This window comes from Brienomyrus brachyistius, chromosome 6 (assembly GCF_023856365.1).
Source record: "Brienomyrus brachyistius isolate T26 chromosome 6, BBRACH_0.4, whole genome shotgun sequence".
NCBI classification, from domain to species: domain Eukaryota; kingdom Metazoa; phylum Chordata; class Actinopteri; order Osteoglossiformes; family Mormyridae; genus Brienomyrus; species Brienomyrus brachyistius.
Window position 1 is genome coordinate 29,175,759 of NC_064538.1, and position 17,606 is coordinate 29,193,364.

Below are 17,606 nucleotides of genomic sequence, written 5' to 3' on the forward strand. Positions count from 1 at the left end.
GAACTGAAAGCGATATGACAAACTGCCCACAAACAGACAGTTCAAAGTATCATTTTAAAGTATTGAACTTCCACTGCAAAATTTAAAGTTATTTGACTTGAGAAGAATTTCTTCTGCCCAACACCGCTCCCCCCTCCACACACACACACACACACACACACACTTACATACAGAGAGGTATGCATGATCAATAGTTTCTTTAGATCAATACTCACAGTTTGACGTAATTTAGGCATTTCACTGTAAACAGAACCCATGAACGTGATGAGTCATAACTTTGGTTCCCTGATGATAAAACTTGGCATGGGGGTGAAGGGTCCCTCACCATATAACTTGGGAGTAGGAGATATGTGTATGAAAATGCAGGATAAATCGCTTATTTTCATGGATCAGTATGGGAAAGAGCATTCTATGGATGTCTAGTTTTTAAGCTCACTAAAGTGAATGGCAGAGAAAGTAATTGCCAGGCAGACAACAGTGTATAAAATGTATAGATCACAAGGTGCTGCCTTTTAATGTAGTACAAAATAATTCATTCAATGAAATGTGTTCATTAAATTGTTTGCCAGTTATGTGGAAAAGGCTCAGAATACATAATAAGTAACCCATCAGAAAAGAACGGCATGTCTACATGCCTACAATGATAAGATGAATACTGCTACTTTGTCATCTAGTAAAGCCAGATTTTGAAAACTGACACTTGGTTGAATAAAATATTCATGCATTCTTACAATAAGACAAATAAAGAAAATTATCTACAGTTCATTTGCATAGCTAAACTAATGATAAGGCACGAAACGTTGAATTTATTCACTTACTATTTTACCATTGTACTTAACTGTGAACAGTGGTGGAGGAAGTACTCAAACAATTTTCTTACGTAAAAGCAAAAATATACAGGCAAAAAATGTACTCTAGTAAAAGCTAATGTACCCCATTGGCCTTCCTACTTAGTAAAAGTAAGTAAGGATTTGCTTGTAAATATACTTAAAGCATTAAGGTAAAAGTACTTGAACTTGTACTCTCTCAAGTGACTGTATAAAAAGTGTCTATTGTATGTTTTTTTGTTAAATACAAAAGTTTAGGCATAGTTATATTTTCCAATCTATCATTTAAAACATGAAATTCTAGTTTATAATAAGAAATATTCAATTTATTAAGCATATAACAAAATTCAGGATATTAATGTATAAAACATAAAAAGGTAAATAGAAAACTGAACTGCTGGAGCATGTGCGGTATTAGATGGCGCTGTGAACTGCTGGAGCATGTGCGGTATTAGATGGCGCTGTGAACTGCTGGAACATGTGCGGTATTAGATGGCGCTATGAAATGCTGGAGCATGTGCGGTATTAGATGGCGCTGTGAACTGCTGGAGCATGTGCGGTATTAGATGGCGCTGTGAAATGCTGGAGCATGTGCGGTATTAGATGGCGCTGTGAAATGCTGCGCAGTGTAGGCACGCATGTGACCGCAAATCAGGCAGCGACAATCGGGGTTTTCACGCAAATTTCCTGATTGCTTCCATGCTGTGTGTAAGACTGTGATATAAATGACAAATATATAAAATGATAGTTATTTTTCTATATGATATATATATCACATGATATATACCATCATATTGTACAGTCCTACACACATATATCAGTGCTACAACTATTGTTAAACTGTGGCTAAGAGCTTAGATGTGCTTATCAGCATTAATCATTGTACTGTAGCTGATTAATTATATAAACCTAATTTCAGTTAATTGGAAATTTGTGCAAATTTTATAAATATGAGTAAATACCTTTTAATATCCAGTAAAGAATTCAAGATAGGAAATAAGTCTTTCTATCTGGTCATTTTATATAAACCTTATATTTATTGAATTTACAAAAAATGTGCTATATTTTGACAGGTATCATGATGAGGATATGAGATTTTGGCCATATCACAAACCCCTATATATGTGTGTTATTAAATAATATAAATTTACAAAGGTTTCTAAGAATTGACAGGATTCTACATCTCTGACACATAATCCCTCATGCATACTCTGACATCTCACTGTACTTGTTCTAAAAGACTAGGGGGATACATATGGTTTGGGGATTGGTCTGCCATTAATGTGATAACTCAAGAAGTATTAGACGGACATTTTCAAATTTTGCATATTTATTGTATGGGTGAGGATCTGGAGCAGATCAATTTCAGACAAATGGCACTAAAATTGAGGCAGTACTACAAAGTGATAACAAAGTGAAGGCCAGCCTCAATCACTTGATCTTGTTAGCATGATAACTCAAAAAGTATTTGATGGATCGTTTTCAAACTTTGCACACACAAACTTTGCAACTAGGCTTAGTGTTATTAAAGGAAAGGGTGACTGCAGAAAACACTGAACCCTGTGAGTAGAGGTTGACAAATCGATTGGCCAGAAACAAAAATTGGCCAATTTTAAGCATTTAATGGCAGTTGGTATTAGACGATTATTCAGACTACATAGCCGTCATAGTGAAGTATGGCTATGCGTGGCTGCACCTGATTGACGTCTTTGTTGTAGTGTGGCTTATCAGCACCTACAGTAGTGAACCTACATGACAGCCAAAGGTAAGAGTTCTAAATTCCTCCTGCTTATATCAGTTTCACTTGATGAATAACATCGCCAACAAATAACAAAGCCAAAACGATGCAGTTTTGAAACATATTGTTTTGTTCCTCTTGTAAGAAATTGAATTATAAAAGCCAAAAAATCTCAAGTTGCTGTTTTTTTGTAATACTTTTAAAATGCTGCATGCTATTGTTTAAAGTGATTAATATTTAAGCAGTTCAGTGATTATAGTTTTTGTTTTTATTTCTTTTAAACTGCTACATGCCCTCGTTTAAATTATTATTCTTTTTGTATGATATTAATGTTAAATAAATATTGAAAGTTAAACAGTTGTGTTACTCATTTGTTATTTTTTTCTTTAAAAAAATCAGCCATTGGCCCTTCCCACTACAATAAAATGTAGGCATTGGCCCCTGAAAAATCGACCACTACTTATGAGCATGATCATTCAAAAAGTATTTGATGGATCTCGTTTGCACTTCACAGAAGAACATGTCATGGATGAAGATCTACACCTGATTTTATTTCGAGACAAGTTGCACCAAAATTGAAGCAATGCTAGGTGGCAGCAAAGGAAGGAAAGGGCGACTACAGAAGACACTTGATCTTGTGAACACAGTAACCATAACAGTATTTAATGGCTCTTTTTCCAACTTCCCAGGAACATTGTATAGGTGATGATCTGGGGCCTATTTCATTTTGAAACAAATCACTCCAAAATTGAACCAGTGTCACTTAGTGGTGGCGCATAAAAGGTCTGATTAGGTATGGATCAGGGTCGATAACGATCACGGCTGTCGGATCGGTGGCCCTCTAGTAGCAGGAGGGATTAGATGGGGGGGCAGGGAGTGATGGGGCCTTCTGGGACAAACATTTCTGACAGCATCTAGTTCAGTTACTTCTTTTACCTGTAGGATTTATTATGGTGTTCTTTAGTGGGCCAGCCGCGGAAGCCAGTAGAAGAGACCATATGTTGACCAAAAATGCAGCTATTATTAAGAGGGCTAAGAAGTTTGAAAAATGAAAGATACCTTTTGTGTAGATGCTGGAGTGTTATATTCTGGGTACCTGACACATGCTTCTTTCTACAGTAGCACCGAAGGACGGTAGTAATGAGTGCCAAAGTGGACTTAGAGGTCCCAGCAGCAGCAGGAGATGCCGCTGTTGCCGACACCTCCAGTGTCCTGCCGTCTGATGAGGGCTTGGCTGAGAGGTCATGTTCCCAGACTGCTGCTTCTTTCATCATTTCCGGTAAGACTGTGTTGAAAAGAATGTAAGTAGTTAATTGATTTCATTAAAGTTCCTGGGCTATAACTTTAAAGAGGGATTCTATTAGTGGAATTTCGCACTCACTCTCAAATAATTTTTTTTCCTAGTTTGTACTGGAAGTCATTTGAGAAAGATGTTTTACATGCACATAGCAGAACACGTTTGCCATATGAAGCAATACACATGACGTAGTAGCACAAATACTCTATATACTTATTTTATGTTATTTATTGGGCGGCATGGTGGTGCAGTGGTTAGCACTGTTGGCTCACATCTCTGAGACCCAGGTTCAAATCTCCACCTGGGTCACATGTGTGTGGAGTTTGCATGCGAGGGAGTGGTGTGTGAGTGTGCCCTGCAATGGACTGGCCCCCCATCCAGGGTTGTTCTTTGCCTTGTGCCCATTGCTTCCAGGATAGGACCCCCCGCGACCCAGTAGGATTTGGAGGATGGATAGGTGTTATGTATTGCATTATATAGTGAATGCGTTCTTGCATACCAGTTATGTTCTATCCTAATTGTAATACATTTTGGTTTCTACAAATTGATATCTATTAATATTTGTTAAACATAAAGCATACTATGCATATTAGTAAAATATTTACTGGAAATTATATAAGTAAATTATGTAATAAAAAACTGCAGAAATGTTATTGTAGTTCCTAAGAAAAAAATAAATATGTGTATTCTTGCTAATGTATACGGAAAAAAATGTGTGAAATTTAACTTTTGGTGGAATTTCATTTAAATGTACTTTGAGGAAATTGTTTGACATGTAATCTAAGGTACAGTCATGTGACTGTATCCATCTTTGTGCTGTCTGCTAGTGTCTTGAATTGTGCAGGGCAGATATGGTGCAATTCCTCAGTGACTGTCGGATAAATTCAGATAAGCTAATATCCCATAGATGTAGGTGGAGAATGTCGACTAGTGTTTGATTAACTTAGCTGCTGACACACTGGATTAACATTTGCTCTCAGCTGATTTTGCTTGTGACCAAGTTGAGATGTTACTTTGCAAATCTGCTTGGACAATCAGTCATCCATTGTTGAAGGCTAACCATAAATCAGTCTACTCAGCACTTTGCTCTGCCCAAAGCAGATACTGGTGATACTGGTGTTTGCCTGAACAGTAAAATACGAGACTGTCTTTTCACTTCTGTGGTCCTCTCTCCTCAGCTAACGCTCATATTGAACAGAAGGGGGATGTTTCCCACAGTATGACTGAGACGGTGAAAGGGGGCGGGGCTGGCAATCTGGAGCCTTCTGTCCTGCCGCCTCAGGTGGGCGGAGCCTGCAGCATTGTTCATGTGCTGGAGTGGAAGGAAGGAGTAGCAATATTACCGGGCAGCAACCTGAAGGTAAGCTCTCTGTGCCCTGCTCAGCTACAACCAAAGCACTCGCACCTTGATCCTCTAGAATGGATTTGACTTTGACCGGTCTGGGTCGCGTTGATTGAAATCAGCCATAAGACATCACACGCTCATGTGTCTCGCACTGATGGAGGCAGTGTTTGCTCTGCAGTTCCGAATGAGCGACACCGGCACCCTTGAAGTGGTGAGTGATAAGAAGGTGGGCAGTGCTGAACCCTTGGCAGAGGTGGCTGCTGTGAAGGAGGAGCCTGCAGACAAGAGGCCAGCCAGAAAAGCAATAAAACCTTGTGCCTATGAACAGATTTCCCCATCTCCAGAACACCAGAGCAAAGGTAATTTCAGTAGAAATCTTGTTTGAAATCTCAGTAACATGAAATTATCTTTTAAATGTCACATATTATTATTATTAGAAATAATAGTGATAAATGAATCCCATGCAGATACAATAGCCCTTGCTCCTATGAGCAGCTGTGCAGGACAACAGAACCTGTCCATCAAGGAGGAATCTGAAGTTCAGGAGCTTTCAGGCCTCTGCGATGTGGTGGAGAAGAAGATTTGCCCAGAAGAGTTACGCCGAGAGTTAGGCAGTAACAAGTAAGAACTGCTAAAAAGATCACAAAGCTGGGACCTCAGATCGGACCCAGACCCAGCCAAGTCGGGCATTTTAAGGAGAGCTGAACTTGTACCACCTGATGGGTTTGTGTACGTGTGTTTTCAGAATTGAGACAGAAGAGAGGAGTTCAAGGAACCAGGTGTCTGTTCTAGACCCAGAGCTGTTGAAGCCAATGAAAAAGAGGAAGAGAAAAGAATATGCAAGTCCATCAGAAGAAGAGTCTGAGATGGAGGCTATGGTATAGTAGGGGAAGGATCGCGGGCTGCCTGCTGCTGCATGGGAAAAGTAATACTGTCTTCAGCTGATTTGGCATAATCTGATTAGCTGTTTCAGTCGTATCAATCTATGTACAGTACTATGCAAAAGTCTTAGGGAGCCAAAGAAAATGATGATCTTCATGTAAAACTATAATATTATGTTCGTCAAAGTGTGTCAGCGTAGCCATTTCAAAACCTCAGCTAAAATCACCCCAGTATTTGCAGCAACCATCCAATACACCCATGTATTTTTAGATACAACCACTTGCATGCCTCATATAGCTAATCAATATCTCAATGGTTTTTTAAACTAATTAAATTAATTAATTACACGAGCTGGTGGTAAAATTTAATAAACACATGGAATGGCTGAGGTGCCCCCGAAGAGAGGTTTGGGAACCGAAGCGGTGTTCATCTAGCCGTCCAACTTGATTTCAGTAACCTTTCGGAGGACAGAAGAAATTCTTACTTGTGTTTATTGTTTTACTGTGCATTTTCATATGTTCTAATGTTAAATTGTGTTTTTTGTTCTGAGCGAATGTGCACTTATTACTCAGAAAATTATCTTTATACATTTCTTTTGACTGCCTAAGAATTTTGCAAAGTACTGTATAATAGAATCTCCTCATGATTTGTTCTAATCTAAATATAGTGCCCTAGAATTAAGTTTTCTTTTTCGGTTGTTCAAGGAGGAGAAAACCGAGGATCTAAAGTCGTGCAGCTCTGCAGGGGAGAGCCACCCCAGCAGGCCAGGTGTGCACAGGGAGGTGCTGCCAGAGGTTCCCTGGGAACCCCGAGGTGTGGCCTGTCACTGTCTGGCTAGCTGGCCGTCTTATCATATGCGCTGCTGTCTGCCTCGGTATAGAGCGCGAATTCATTTGATTGCATGATGCCCTGTTTACACACATGCACATGCATACGCGCATGCTCATGAGCTACATGTCTCCTAGCACCCACATGACCTAGCCACCGCCCCATATCACCACCCACTTCATCAATCATCAATAATGAAATTTTGGGACAAGAGGAGCCAGCACCGACATATAGCCAGCATGGTGAGTTTCACCGTAGTGCTGATTTGCTTAATGAGAGAGTTGGATTGCTGATCGCGAAAGAGGCGGTTTTAACTCTGGGCCCGAATAGTGACAACCTGGCTTGTAAAGCCACTCACACTAAAATATGGCCCTTATTCTTCTCCACAGGCCTGGCTGGGACCAAGAAAAAGCTGTGGTTGTGGCCTCAGTTCCTGGAAGACCAGGGGGCCATCGCTGCCCCGCCCAAGCTCTTCCAAGAGGTATGTGGCATTGTAGCCTAAAGTCATACAGAATGAATTAGACCTGTTTAAACTGAGCAGGTAGGTGGCTCTCGCCTGCCAGGAAAATGAGCAGCTAGGAGGTCAGAAGGGGCTTCTAGATTTTACGTTATACTTCTGCTCAACTGTGCGGCTGTGTACAGTAGTTTAAAACATGAACCATATACTATACTTCCAAAATGGAGGCGAATTTAAATAAAATGCAAATGCATTAAAATCATATTTGCCACTGAATGCATTTAAAGTTGGCCCTCCAGATTTCTGAATTTGACATTCTTGCTTTTGTTTATTCATGAGTTGGCCATGAACAATTAAACGGGAATATTTTTGGAGCTTGCCAAAAGATTGCAGAAACTAGCACACAATGCATAAGTCAAACACAATACTAAAAATGATGTGGATTACATAAAGTCATATAACATATAAACATTACTGATACATAATATTTGTTGCATACTGTATCTTTAATATTAAGAGTATTGGCTTGGGTGTGTCGCGCGTCTTTGTCTCGATAAGCAGCCTAACTCACATGTTAGCTGTCTCTGTGACTGTGGAATGTCACATCTCTCGCAATAACTTTTAAACTTCTGAGTGCTCATAATTTTTTATTTTTAATAATGGGTCTAAAATGTAGTGCTCCCAATGCGTGCAGTAATAACTTTGTATATACAGGGGAATAACTTAGATGGTTTATATATTATATAAAAAGGTCTAGATAGGAAATGGCAAAACAATTTGGACATGCAAAATCTGCAGTACAGTAGTTTGTTTAGAAATTGGTAATAAATAGACTTTTAATGTTATTGTTTAGGCTAGAAAGCTGTTATGGGTTTAGGTTAAGGGTACAGAAGTATTACTTATGAATTTAAACATTTGTAAGCAGCTTTCAACCGCAACCCTCATGAATGTGAAGAGGTTACTGCAATTTTATTAGAATAGTGCTGAATCATTACAGTGTTTGGACTTTGATAGCTCAGTTCGGGTGACTCTTTGCTGTCTCTCAGTTCCAAAGGATTCCACAGTGTAAGAACAACTACCGCCAAGGCATGAAGTTGGAAGGCATAGATCCCCAGCACCCATCCATGTATTTTGTCCTGACTGTGGCTGAGGTATGAGGACTATGAGGGGAGGGGGAGGGCTGCTGCATTTACACCAGACAAGGAAGGTGCTTCGCTGTCCTGTTCGTCACGTGGTCCACACAGAGAAAGGCGCGTTCAGGTGCATGGGGCAGAACTGTCCCCTCTGACCCTGTTTCAGGTTTGTGGCTACAGGATGCGGCTCCACTTTGATGGCTATTCTGAGTGTCACGACTTCTGGGTTAATGCTAACTGTCCCGACGTCCACCCACCAGGGTGGTGCGAGAGAACGGGGCACAAGCTCTACACACCCAAAGGTCAGGGGGCTTTTCTGGGCTGGGTATGTTGAGAAGAGTGTGCAATTCTGGTCAAGAGGTAATGCCATCCCCTCTCATGTCTCTTTGTCTTGTAGGGTGTAAGGAAGAGGAGTTCTCTTGGAGTAGCTACTTAAAACTGACAAAAGCACAAGCTGCCCCAAAGGAACTGTTTGTGAGCTCTGGCAGAGTGAGTCTTTTCTTTAGGCTTAGATGTGAGAAGATTGGTGGGTTGGAAAAGGCTCCGAAGATTGCTTGAAACATGACATCTTCTCCTCCTTTAGATGGAGACACCATGCGGCTTTGAGGTGGGGATGAAGCTGGAGGCTGTAGACCGGATGAACCCTTCCCTCATTTGTGTAGCCACGGTGACGGACGTAGTAGATAGTCGGTTCCTCGTGCACTTCGATAACTGGGACGACACCTATGACTACTGGTGTGCTTCTTGCAAAGTAGCAGTTGGTGGCTCATGTATGCAAGTCTTTAAAATATGCTCTATAAACCCGCAGTACCCCTCATTGTTTCCACCAATAGGTGTGATGCCACCAGCCCATACATTCACCCAATTGGATGGTGTGAAGAGAGAGGCCTTCCTCTGACACCCCCACAAGGTAATTAACAGCTTTCCTACCCATTTTCATGAGGCATGCAGACACCTAGAGCACTCCTACAGGATAACTTGTCTCATCCTATAGATTACCCAGATCCCGATAAGTTCTCTTGGGAGAGGTACCTAGAAGAAACAGGCTCTACAGCGGTTTCACCAGAGGCCTTTAAAGTGGTGTGTACTTCTCACTTGACTGCATAACACAAAATCCAATCTGTATCTTAGACCATGGACTCTTGGTCTAGTGTTTCCTGCATACAATCTAAAATTCAAGGCTGGGAAGGCAGCCCTTTGAATAGCCACATACCTTCTCATACCTCCGCATTGTGCACTTAGTGGGTTGGTAAATAGATGTCTCTGAATCGCCTATTGTGTGTGTGACTGTGTGCATGTTTGTCTTGCGATGGACTGGCATTCCATTCATCCACATTTCCATAAACCAGTTTTATTGAGTACATTTACTTAAGGGTGCCTCTGTACGTGGTGACCTTCTTCCGATTCTCCATAGCGGCCTCCTCATGGCTTCCAAGTGCAGATGAAACTAGAGGCTGTGGACAAGAGAAGCCCAGCTCTCATCCGTGTAGCAACCGTGGAGGAGGTCGATACACATAGGATTAAGGTTCGTTATTTTAAATGCCCGACCATCTTGGGTTGATGCTGGTCTCGGTGAAGGTTGCAGAAGTAATGTATTTAAATACAACCCTGACTCTAATCTATTACTGAAAACATGTCGTATAGGGAATTTACATATAGATGGAGCTTGTAATTGGGGAAAAAATAATAAGAAAAAATGTTTTTGCTTGAAATCAACGTGAAATTTTTTGCAGATGCAAATTCATTATAGCAGGTAGTGAATACTGGGTGCAGTTTTGCAAGTCATTATAGCAGATATTCTGATGGTGTGAGTCCAGACAGTGAAGGCTACCTGTAATGCTGTTCTGTCTGTCCAGAAAGCACACACTGGCGATTCACCTCAATGCCTCCATTCTCCTCCCAGATTCACTTTGACGGTTGGAGTCACATGTACGACGAGTGGATGGATGCAGACCACCCAGACCTCCACCCAGCTGGCTGGTGCGAGCACACAGGGCACTCCCTGCAGCCACCTCTTCGGGAACCCAGCATCCAGCCACCCGGTAACAGCAGACCTTCCCTTACCCTTTATTAACTCATCAGTGCTTCCTCTGCCACAAAACTGTTATATAGCCCAGTTGTCAAAAACGCCTCTTACAGAGATGTCTTGCGGCATGGACTGGGCTTGGTGAAATACATGTGTCAGTTATACACTGGTGATGGTTGTGTTGCTTGCACAAGCATTAGGTTAGGTTAAACTTTATTAGGTTAAACTTTATTAGGTTAAACTTTGGCTTGGGCATAGTGCATGGTTGCTTTATACAAAAGCACTGTGTTTTGATGATGTTTAGAAATATATGGTCGTTATCACACCACTTAATAAATAAATATGTCTCATCCTGATCCATTTAAGGATCCACATCCTAGGATCACAGTGTCTGCCACAAATTTCACATTATAATTGTTAGGGTGCACATTCCTACAATCATTGGCATACAGTGTAATAAGTGGTGGGAGGTACTACGCAACCCTGACAGTGTTCTGTTAACCTTCACTTCCTGTCTTTAAAATGCTCTATAAAAAAGAATAAAACCATTTATTTGGAATTTCATTTTTCAGAAGAAATGTTTGCTGTCTTTGCCCTTTTGTTGCGCTCTCTCATTCTTGCGTGTCTGTGGCTGTGTTTTTCTCTCTTTGCTGGCAGGTCCCAGGGAACCTCCTGTTTCAGGACAGACAAATTTTCCTTCTCTGCCCTGCAAAGGAATATCTCACTCCAGAAACACCAAGTACAGCTTCCATCACAGGTAAATGCTGCGTGCCCTGTCTTTGGCCACTAGGTGGACGCACAAAATCTGAGCTCTTAATTCAAAGCATGGATTGAGACCTATATGTACAGTCAGCTGTGATCATTTGTCTTTGACACTCCAAACTCTAAGCAGAGCTATAGCAAATAGTAAAAGAATCCCATTATTCAAAAATGGTCAAAATTATGCCTTTTTCTGGTACCATCAGTTATGTCCATGCTGGGATTTGTACGTGTGACTTGACAATGTTAAAGTAGTTTGCAGCAGATTCACTGATGAAAAAGAGGAACTCAAAGTCTAGGTTGATCATCGAAGGGCACTTGTGTTATGTGTGTTTACCTAGCCATGCATTAATAAGAATTACGCCATGCAGTATATAACCAAGCCCGAATCTCCTCAAGGTTTGGAGATCCAAATAGGCTGAGAATTCTTTTTTTGTAATTCAGCCTTTTCAGGTCAGTGACCTCTTGGTGGATAGAGAGACAGGCCAGGGACCACCTCTTTACGTATTATAAATTTGTGTTACGGGTTAGGCCTGGCTATTTCAATATTATTTTTTATCTTTTTTTACATTACATTTCTATTTCACTTATAGATTTTAGGGTCTGTATATGTGTATGGTTTAGGCAGCTTGGTCAACACTGACAATAGTGTTTATTTTCTTGTTTTAATACAGGCACTCAAAGTATAAGACTCAAAGTGGAACTGACTCAGTGTCTGTATTGCAGTTTAGTATAAGACTCAAAGCATACGATATTAAGTGGAACTGACTCAGTGTCTGTATTGCAGTTTAGTATAAGACTCAAAGCATACGATATTAAGTGGAACTGACTCAGTGTCTGTATTGCAGTTTAGTATAAGACTCAAAGCATACGATATTAAGTGGAACTGACTCAGTGTCTGTATTGCAGTTTAGTATAAGACTCAAAGCATACGATATTAAGTGGAACTGACTCAGTGTCTGTATTGCAGTTTAGTATAAGACTCAAAGCATACGATATTAAGTGGAACTGACTCAGTGTCTGTATTGCAGTGGAGGTTACATATGAACAGGAACATGAAATAAATAAACAAAATGGACAAATTACAGTATCACCACATGCATAACCATTCTATTGTATTACACGTCATTAGTAACATCAAATTTGACTGTGTTTGACATTAATGTAACGTGTTTTCGATTTAGGTTACGTTGTCCCATTGTCCCAGTGGGCCAGCAGTACAACATTTGAGCTGAATAATGGGTTTAGATGACAACCATGAGGGGCGGCATGGTGGTGCAGTGGTTAGCACTGTCGCCTCACACCTCTGGGACCCGGGTTCGAGTCTCCGCCTGGGTCACATGTGTGCGGAGTTTGCATGTTCTCCCCATGTCGTCGTGGGGTTTCCTCCGGGTACTCCGGTTTCCCCCCACAGTCCAAAAACATGCTGAGGCTAATTGGAGTTGCTAAATTGCCCATAGGTGTGCATGTGTGAGTGAATGGTGTGTGAGTGTGCCCTGCGATAGGCTGGCCCCCCATCCTGGGTTGTTCCCTGCCTCGTGCCCATTGCTTCCGGGATAGGCTCCGGACCCCCCGCGACCCAATAGGATAAGCGGTTTGGAAAATGGATGGATGGATGGATGACAACCATGTGAGCCTGTTTAATTTACAGAGCAGTTAACAGTGAATATTTATCTGTCGTTTAATATATTACTGGTTTGAGTTTATTTATAGACAATTTATAAAATTTCAGAAAAATAGTTTTGATTCATGGATCCCGTTGAAATCCCTATTCTAGATAGTGAAGATCTGTGTATTTTGTAGTCTAAGATAATATCATATATTTTGGTAAAACTGTTGAATATTGAAGTAAGGAAGAGGTTCACCACAACCTCATTTGAGTTCTTTTTGTGACAGCGAGTGATGTTCAGGGAAACGGAGTTCGTTATCACTCTACTGATGCTGCCACGAATCTGTTTATATGGTGAAAACAGGAAGTGTCCGACCCCGGGCTGCGACGGCTCGGGGCATGTGACAGGCCGCTTCACAGCACACCACTGTCTCTCCGGTTGCCCGCTGGCTGAGCGCAACCAGGGCCGACTGAAGACCGAGCTGTCTGACACCGAGGGCCTAGGCAGCAAACGGAACCTGCTCATGTTCGGTCCGCGTAACAAGAAGTCACGCTACCATGGCAGGTAATTCCGTCATGCCAAGCTGTCGTGTCTAAGGATTTAAAGCAGTTTAATGCATCTGAAACATCCTTTAAATTGTGAACTGAATATTACAATGTGATTTTTGGTTCCATTTTGACTGGCACCGAGTCCCTCTCTGTACGCAGGATCGGCCGCCCTCCAAAGTACCGGAAGAGCCAGCAGAGGAGCTATCAGAGTGAGCAGACATTTTGACACATGTACACGTTATTTACGGTCCAGCCATTCTCAAATCAGTGCAGGATCCATCTTCGCAGATTTCGGCAGCACTAATGACATGGCGTGTCGATCTTTCAGGTATGACTGTAGAGGGGGTGTATCCGTCCCTGTTCATGTCAGCGCTTTCAGCCCATCCAGACCGCACCGTCTCTCTCTGCTGGGAACAGCACTGCAAGCTGTTGCCAGGTGTGGCAGGCATTCATGCCAGCAAGGTGGCCACTTGGACTGTGGAGGAGGTGAGGAACGTATTACGCTGCATAGTCATGGCAACAAGGCAGAGCAATAGTCTGTGTGGCGCTGTAGAAAGATGTCCAGGTGTCGGTGGCATAATTAATGCAGTGCTCCTAAAAATATTTAGCAGATAAAACTTGTAATAAGTACATTTACATTTATTTAATCATAAGCAGGGATGTACATAACTGGAACACAAGTACACATTAGCAGTGTGAAAGGATGTGAGCAGCAATTTCTTGCCGTAGCAGTGCAAATACGTTCTTATTTAATGTGCATTTGCTTTTCTATGACGAGAAACTACCATGCATCTTCCTTGAATGAAGTACAAATTAGCCATATAAAGGTTAAAATCCACAGTAATTTCTTGAATACTAGCTATGTGCATCCCTGTTCATGAGACACTTTTGTCCAAAGCTGAATACCAATCAAATAGTACATTACAGACATACTTTCAGACAGGAGTAAGTGCAACTAGGCTGAGCTTCCAGTTGGTATTTACAGTGTAAGCCAGTGTAGTACAAGACTGGGGTTTACCAAGCAGTATAATATCGGTGTAATTGCCTCAAGTTACTACAAACACATCCTGGGGAGTGTAGTTTAAATGTATGTGTTGTATTCTGTCTTGGTTTATAAACAGGTCTTTGGCTTTGTTCATAACTTGACTGGTTGTGAAGAGCAGGCCCGACTCTTCAGGGATGAGGTGAGCTAGTACTTGAGTTCTAAGGCCAGGTGTAGACCATCTCCTGAGTGACGTAGGATTCCACCCTCTAGACCAAATTCTGGAACTTAGAACCAGCATTATGTCATTCTTGTGGTCCCCATGATTTTGTTGTTCAAACATCTATCTAATCCCTCCTAGTTCCTAGACTGTAAACAAGATGGACTTCTCTCCACAGATGATTGATGGGGAGGCTTTCCTGCTGCTGACACAGGCTGACATAGTCAAGATAATGAGCATCAAGCTTGGCCCTGCTCTCAAGATCTATAATGCCATCCTTATGTTTAAGACCACTGACGAAGGCCTCAAGTGATTTGCCTGTTTTGCGGTGTACCAGTCTAGAAATCTCTTCATCTATGTGTTTGGTGTTCAGTTCAAAAACCATAAGAGAGACCGCCTGATGAATTTTTTATACTTTATTTTCAATGATGTAGTTACAATAGAAAAAAAAGCCTATTGTCCCCAAGAAATTTAATGTTGCTGAAGCGGATAGTTAGACTGAGCCATTAATTATCAACTTCTGATGTTCCTAGAAGTTTCCATTCCGCTTGGTGACACACAAATACACATGCATATATAAGAACAACATGAAAGGTATATTTTATTTAATTGAAACTCCTTTTTTGAAAGAAAGCTAAATTATTTGAAAAGTGACATAAACGTAACACGTTTACATAAAAGTTTTTTGCAAGTGTATACCTTGCATTTAAGAAAACTTGAAGATTTCAGATAATATAAATCCCAGTTTGAGGTTTTCAGTGGGACCAAGACTCTCTCTCTAATGGATACAAGTTTACAGGCAGTGCCCGGGTTAAGAAAGTCCGACTTACAGACAGCTCGTATTTATGAACGGACGGCCATAAAGTCTGTAACGTGAAAAATTTTGGTTAAATGTAATGGCTCATAAAAATGAATGCACACACTTTGTGACTCTCGTGAAAACGACTGGCTTCAGCGGTTAGTTGGCTCGAGGTACAGAATAGTACTGTATTACTTTTATTACTGCTTTATTATTATTATTATTATTATGTACTGTATTATTATTTTTCCAATCTATCTACAAATTCCACGTAGAGACAGATTTAGGGAATGGATCTCGTTCATAACCTGGGAACTGCCTGTACGGTGTTAAGGTGCAGTAATTACGTCAAGAAGCCCTTCAGCTTCTCACAACTCAGCACAAGTTCATTTCAAGCTCTTTGGTTTCTCCAGAATTTTGATGTGCATTTAAATCCATTCAATAAAGTGTAAAGCTGTGCAAAATACAAACAAATATTACTTTATGTACTAGATTTTCGTTACAAGGTTGAAATGGATTTATTTATACAGTCTAGTGAAATTAAGGGAAACTGCTCTATTACTGTTACTCTATGAGGCATTAAAAACAAGTAGCTACTTGACTCAATATTCTTTGCCAGGAAGCATTGGAGGAATAGAGTAGAATGTTGGAACTCGAACGCATCTTATCTCGACCAACTCGGATGTCAAACGGTTCTGTTTTTTTGACTTGTACCATAACCGAAATCTTGGAACTCGACCATTCCTGCTAAAACTTGTACAGGATGAGATGTGTTCAACTCTACCAAATTCAGACCTGGAATGGGAGAAAACTCTAGTTTTCTCGTTTGAGAAAAATCTAGTGCAACTCAGCCAAAAACTCAGAACAAAACAAAACAGACCTGCTAAAACTTACAGATCGAAACACGTCTTTGACACAACACAAACGGACCTACTGGGATGCTGATGACTACGAATCACTCTCAGTCTCGCAGTACCTCATGACCGAGTTTGATGTGCAAAAGCCATGTTCCTATGTTTGATGTGAATTTTTTGTGCTTTATCTACAGTGCATTTAGTGATCATGGGCCCTAAGAAAGTGAGCAGTGATGGCAGCAGACCAAAGAGGAAAGTAGTGAAAGTAACTGCAGAACTTAAAAAGGATATTATAGCGAGACTTGAAGGTGGTCATGTGTCTGCTCTCGCTTTGGAGTGTTGGATTAGCATTTTTTTTTTATTGTTTATCACTTTTGAGTGTGTGATTTTTCATGTGTGTATTAGTTTTATATTGATCGTTAATGCTTTTTATCATTAGTTAGGTAGGTAGATAAATTTAAATAGGCAATCATTTGGGGGTCTGGAACAGATTAAATGTGTTTACATTATTTTTTATGGGAAATTTGACTTGGACTAAATCGCAACTTGACCAGCCTTCTGGAATGAATTAAGTTCATGTTCCAAGGTACCACTGTACTTTGTAAGATGCCCGTATGAAATAGATTTTAAAATAGGCATATATAAAGAATAATACCTTATTAGATTTTATGGTGTTTCTGGTAAAAAGGCAAATCTGATTTACATTATTTTTTTCAGGATAAAATGAGTTAAGACCAGTGGCGTGTATGATTTCCTGTGAGTCTGCCACCAGCAGGAGGAGTCATAGGGTCTGGTTTGTGGATTGGGCGGCAGTCAAAGGAACCTCAATGCACAGCACAGACTCTGCAACCAACTCCTGGATTGTGTCTGGACCAGGGGTGCTGCTAGAGATTTTGGGTCCCATGAAAGTGTATCATTTTGGGCCCTCAACCCAGATCAATCCAATTATGTTTGAAAATTTTTAGGGCCTCTGTTAGTTAGCAGCCCTTGGAAATGTGCTAACTTCCCCCCTTATATGGTTCCCCTGGTCTGGATTATATTCCACTTGCCCTGGGTGAGAGGCTTTTGTGGGTTTACTCATATACCCTGTACTCAGTGTTTGTATGTTGAAGTGGAGCCCAGTGAACGAGAGGATCACCTCCCTTCAACTTTGAGTCACAGGTTCTTATGCACCAAACATCAGTTCAGAGTGTTCGGCCTTCTTGAAGACCTTGGATGGGGGTGCTGTCAGACAAAAGGACTCCATTGTCCTACTTGGGAACTTTAATGCTTACGTGGGTAATGACAGTTAAAGCTAAAAG

At 41.0% G+C, this 17,606-nt stretch overlaps 1 protein-coding gene across 1 annotated transcript; it reads left to right on the plus strand.

The window, feature by feature from the left end:
* The first annotated feature begins 1,193 nt into the window (after positions 1-1,193).
* On the plus strand, positions 1,194-16,208 carry l3mbtl1 (L3MBTL histone methyl-lysine binding protein 1). Its single transcript, XM_049016287.1, has 21 exons — positions 1,194-3,844; positions 5,041-5,222; positions 5,386-5,566; positions 5,675-5,828; positions 5,953-6,085; positions 6,794-6,902; positions 7,307-7,398; positions 8,421-8,525; positions 8,674-8,809; positions 8,905-8,996; positions 9,091-9,242; positions 9,341-9,417; positions 9,502-9,587; positions 9,922-10,032; positions 10,411-10,549; positions 11,191-11,290; positions 13,266-13,466; positions 13,610-13,659; positions 13,779-13,936; positions 14,572-14,634; positions 14,831-16,208. Exons 1-21 carry the CDS (start codon positions 3,706-3,708, stop codon positions 14,963-14,965), a joined length of 2,595 nt encoding a protein of 864 aa, XP_048872244.1. The 5' UTR covers positions 1,194-3,705; the 3' UTR covers positions 14,966-16,208.
* The last annotated feature ends 1,398 nt before the right edge of the window (positions 16,209-17,606 follow it).

Excerpts from the sequence above, each read along its gene's own strand:
- l3mbtl1 (XM_049016287.1), top strand. The coding sequence starts at position 3,706 with ATGAGTGCCAAAGTGGACTTAGAGGTCCCAGCAGCAGCAGGAGATGCC. Across the intron at positions 9,588-9,921 it reads CACCAGAGGCCTTTAAAGTG|CGGCCTCCTCATGGCTTCCA; the intron begins GTGTGTACTTCT and ends GATTCTCCATAG. Across the intron at positions 13,660-13,778 it reads CCAGCAGAGGAGCTATCAGA|GTATGACTGTAGAGGGGGTG; the intron begins GTGAGCAGACAT and ends TCGATCTTTCAG.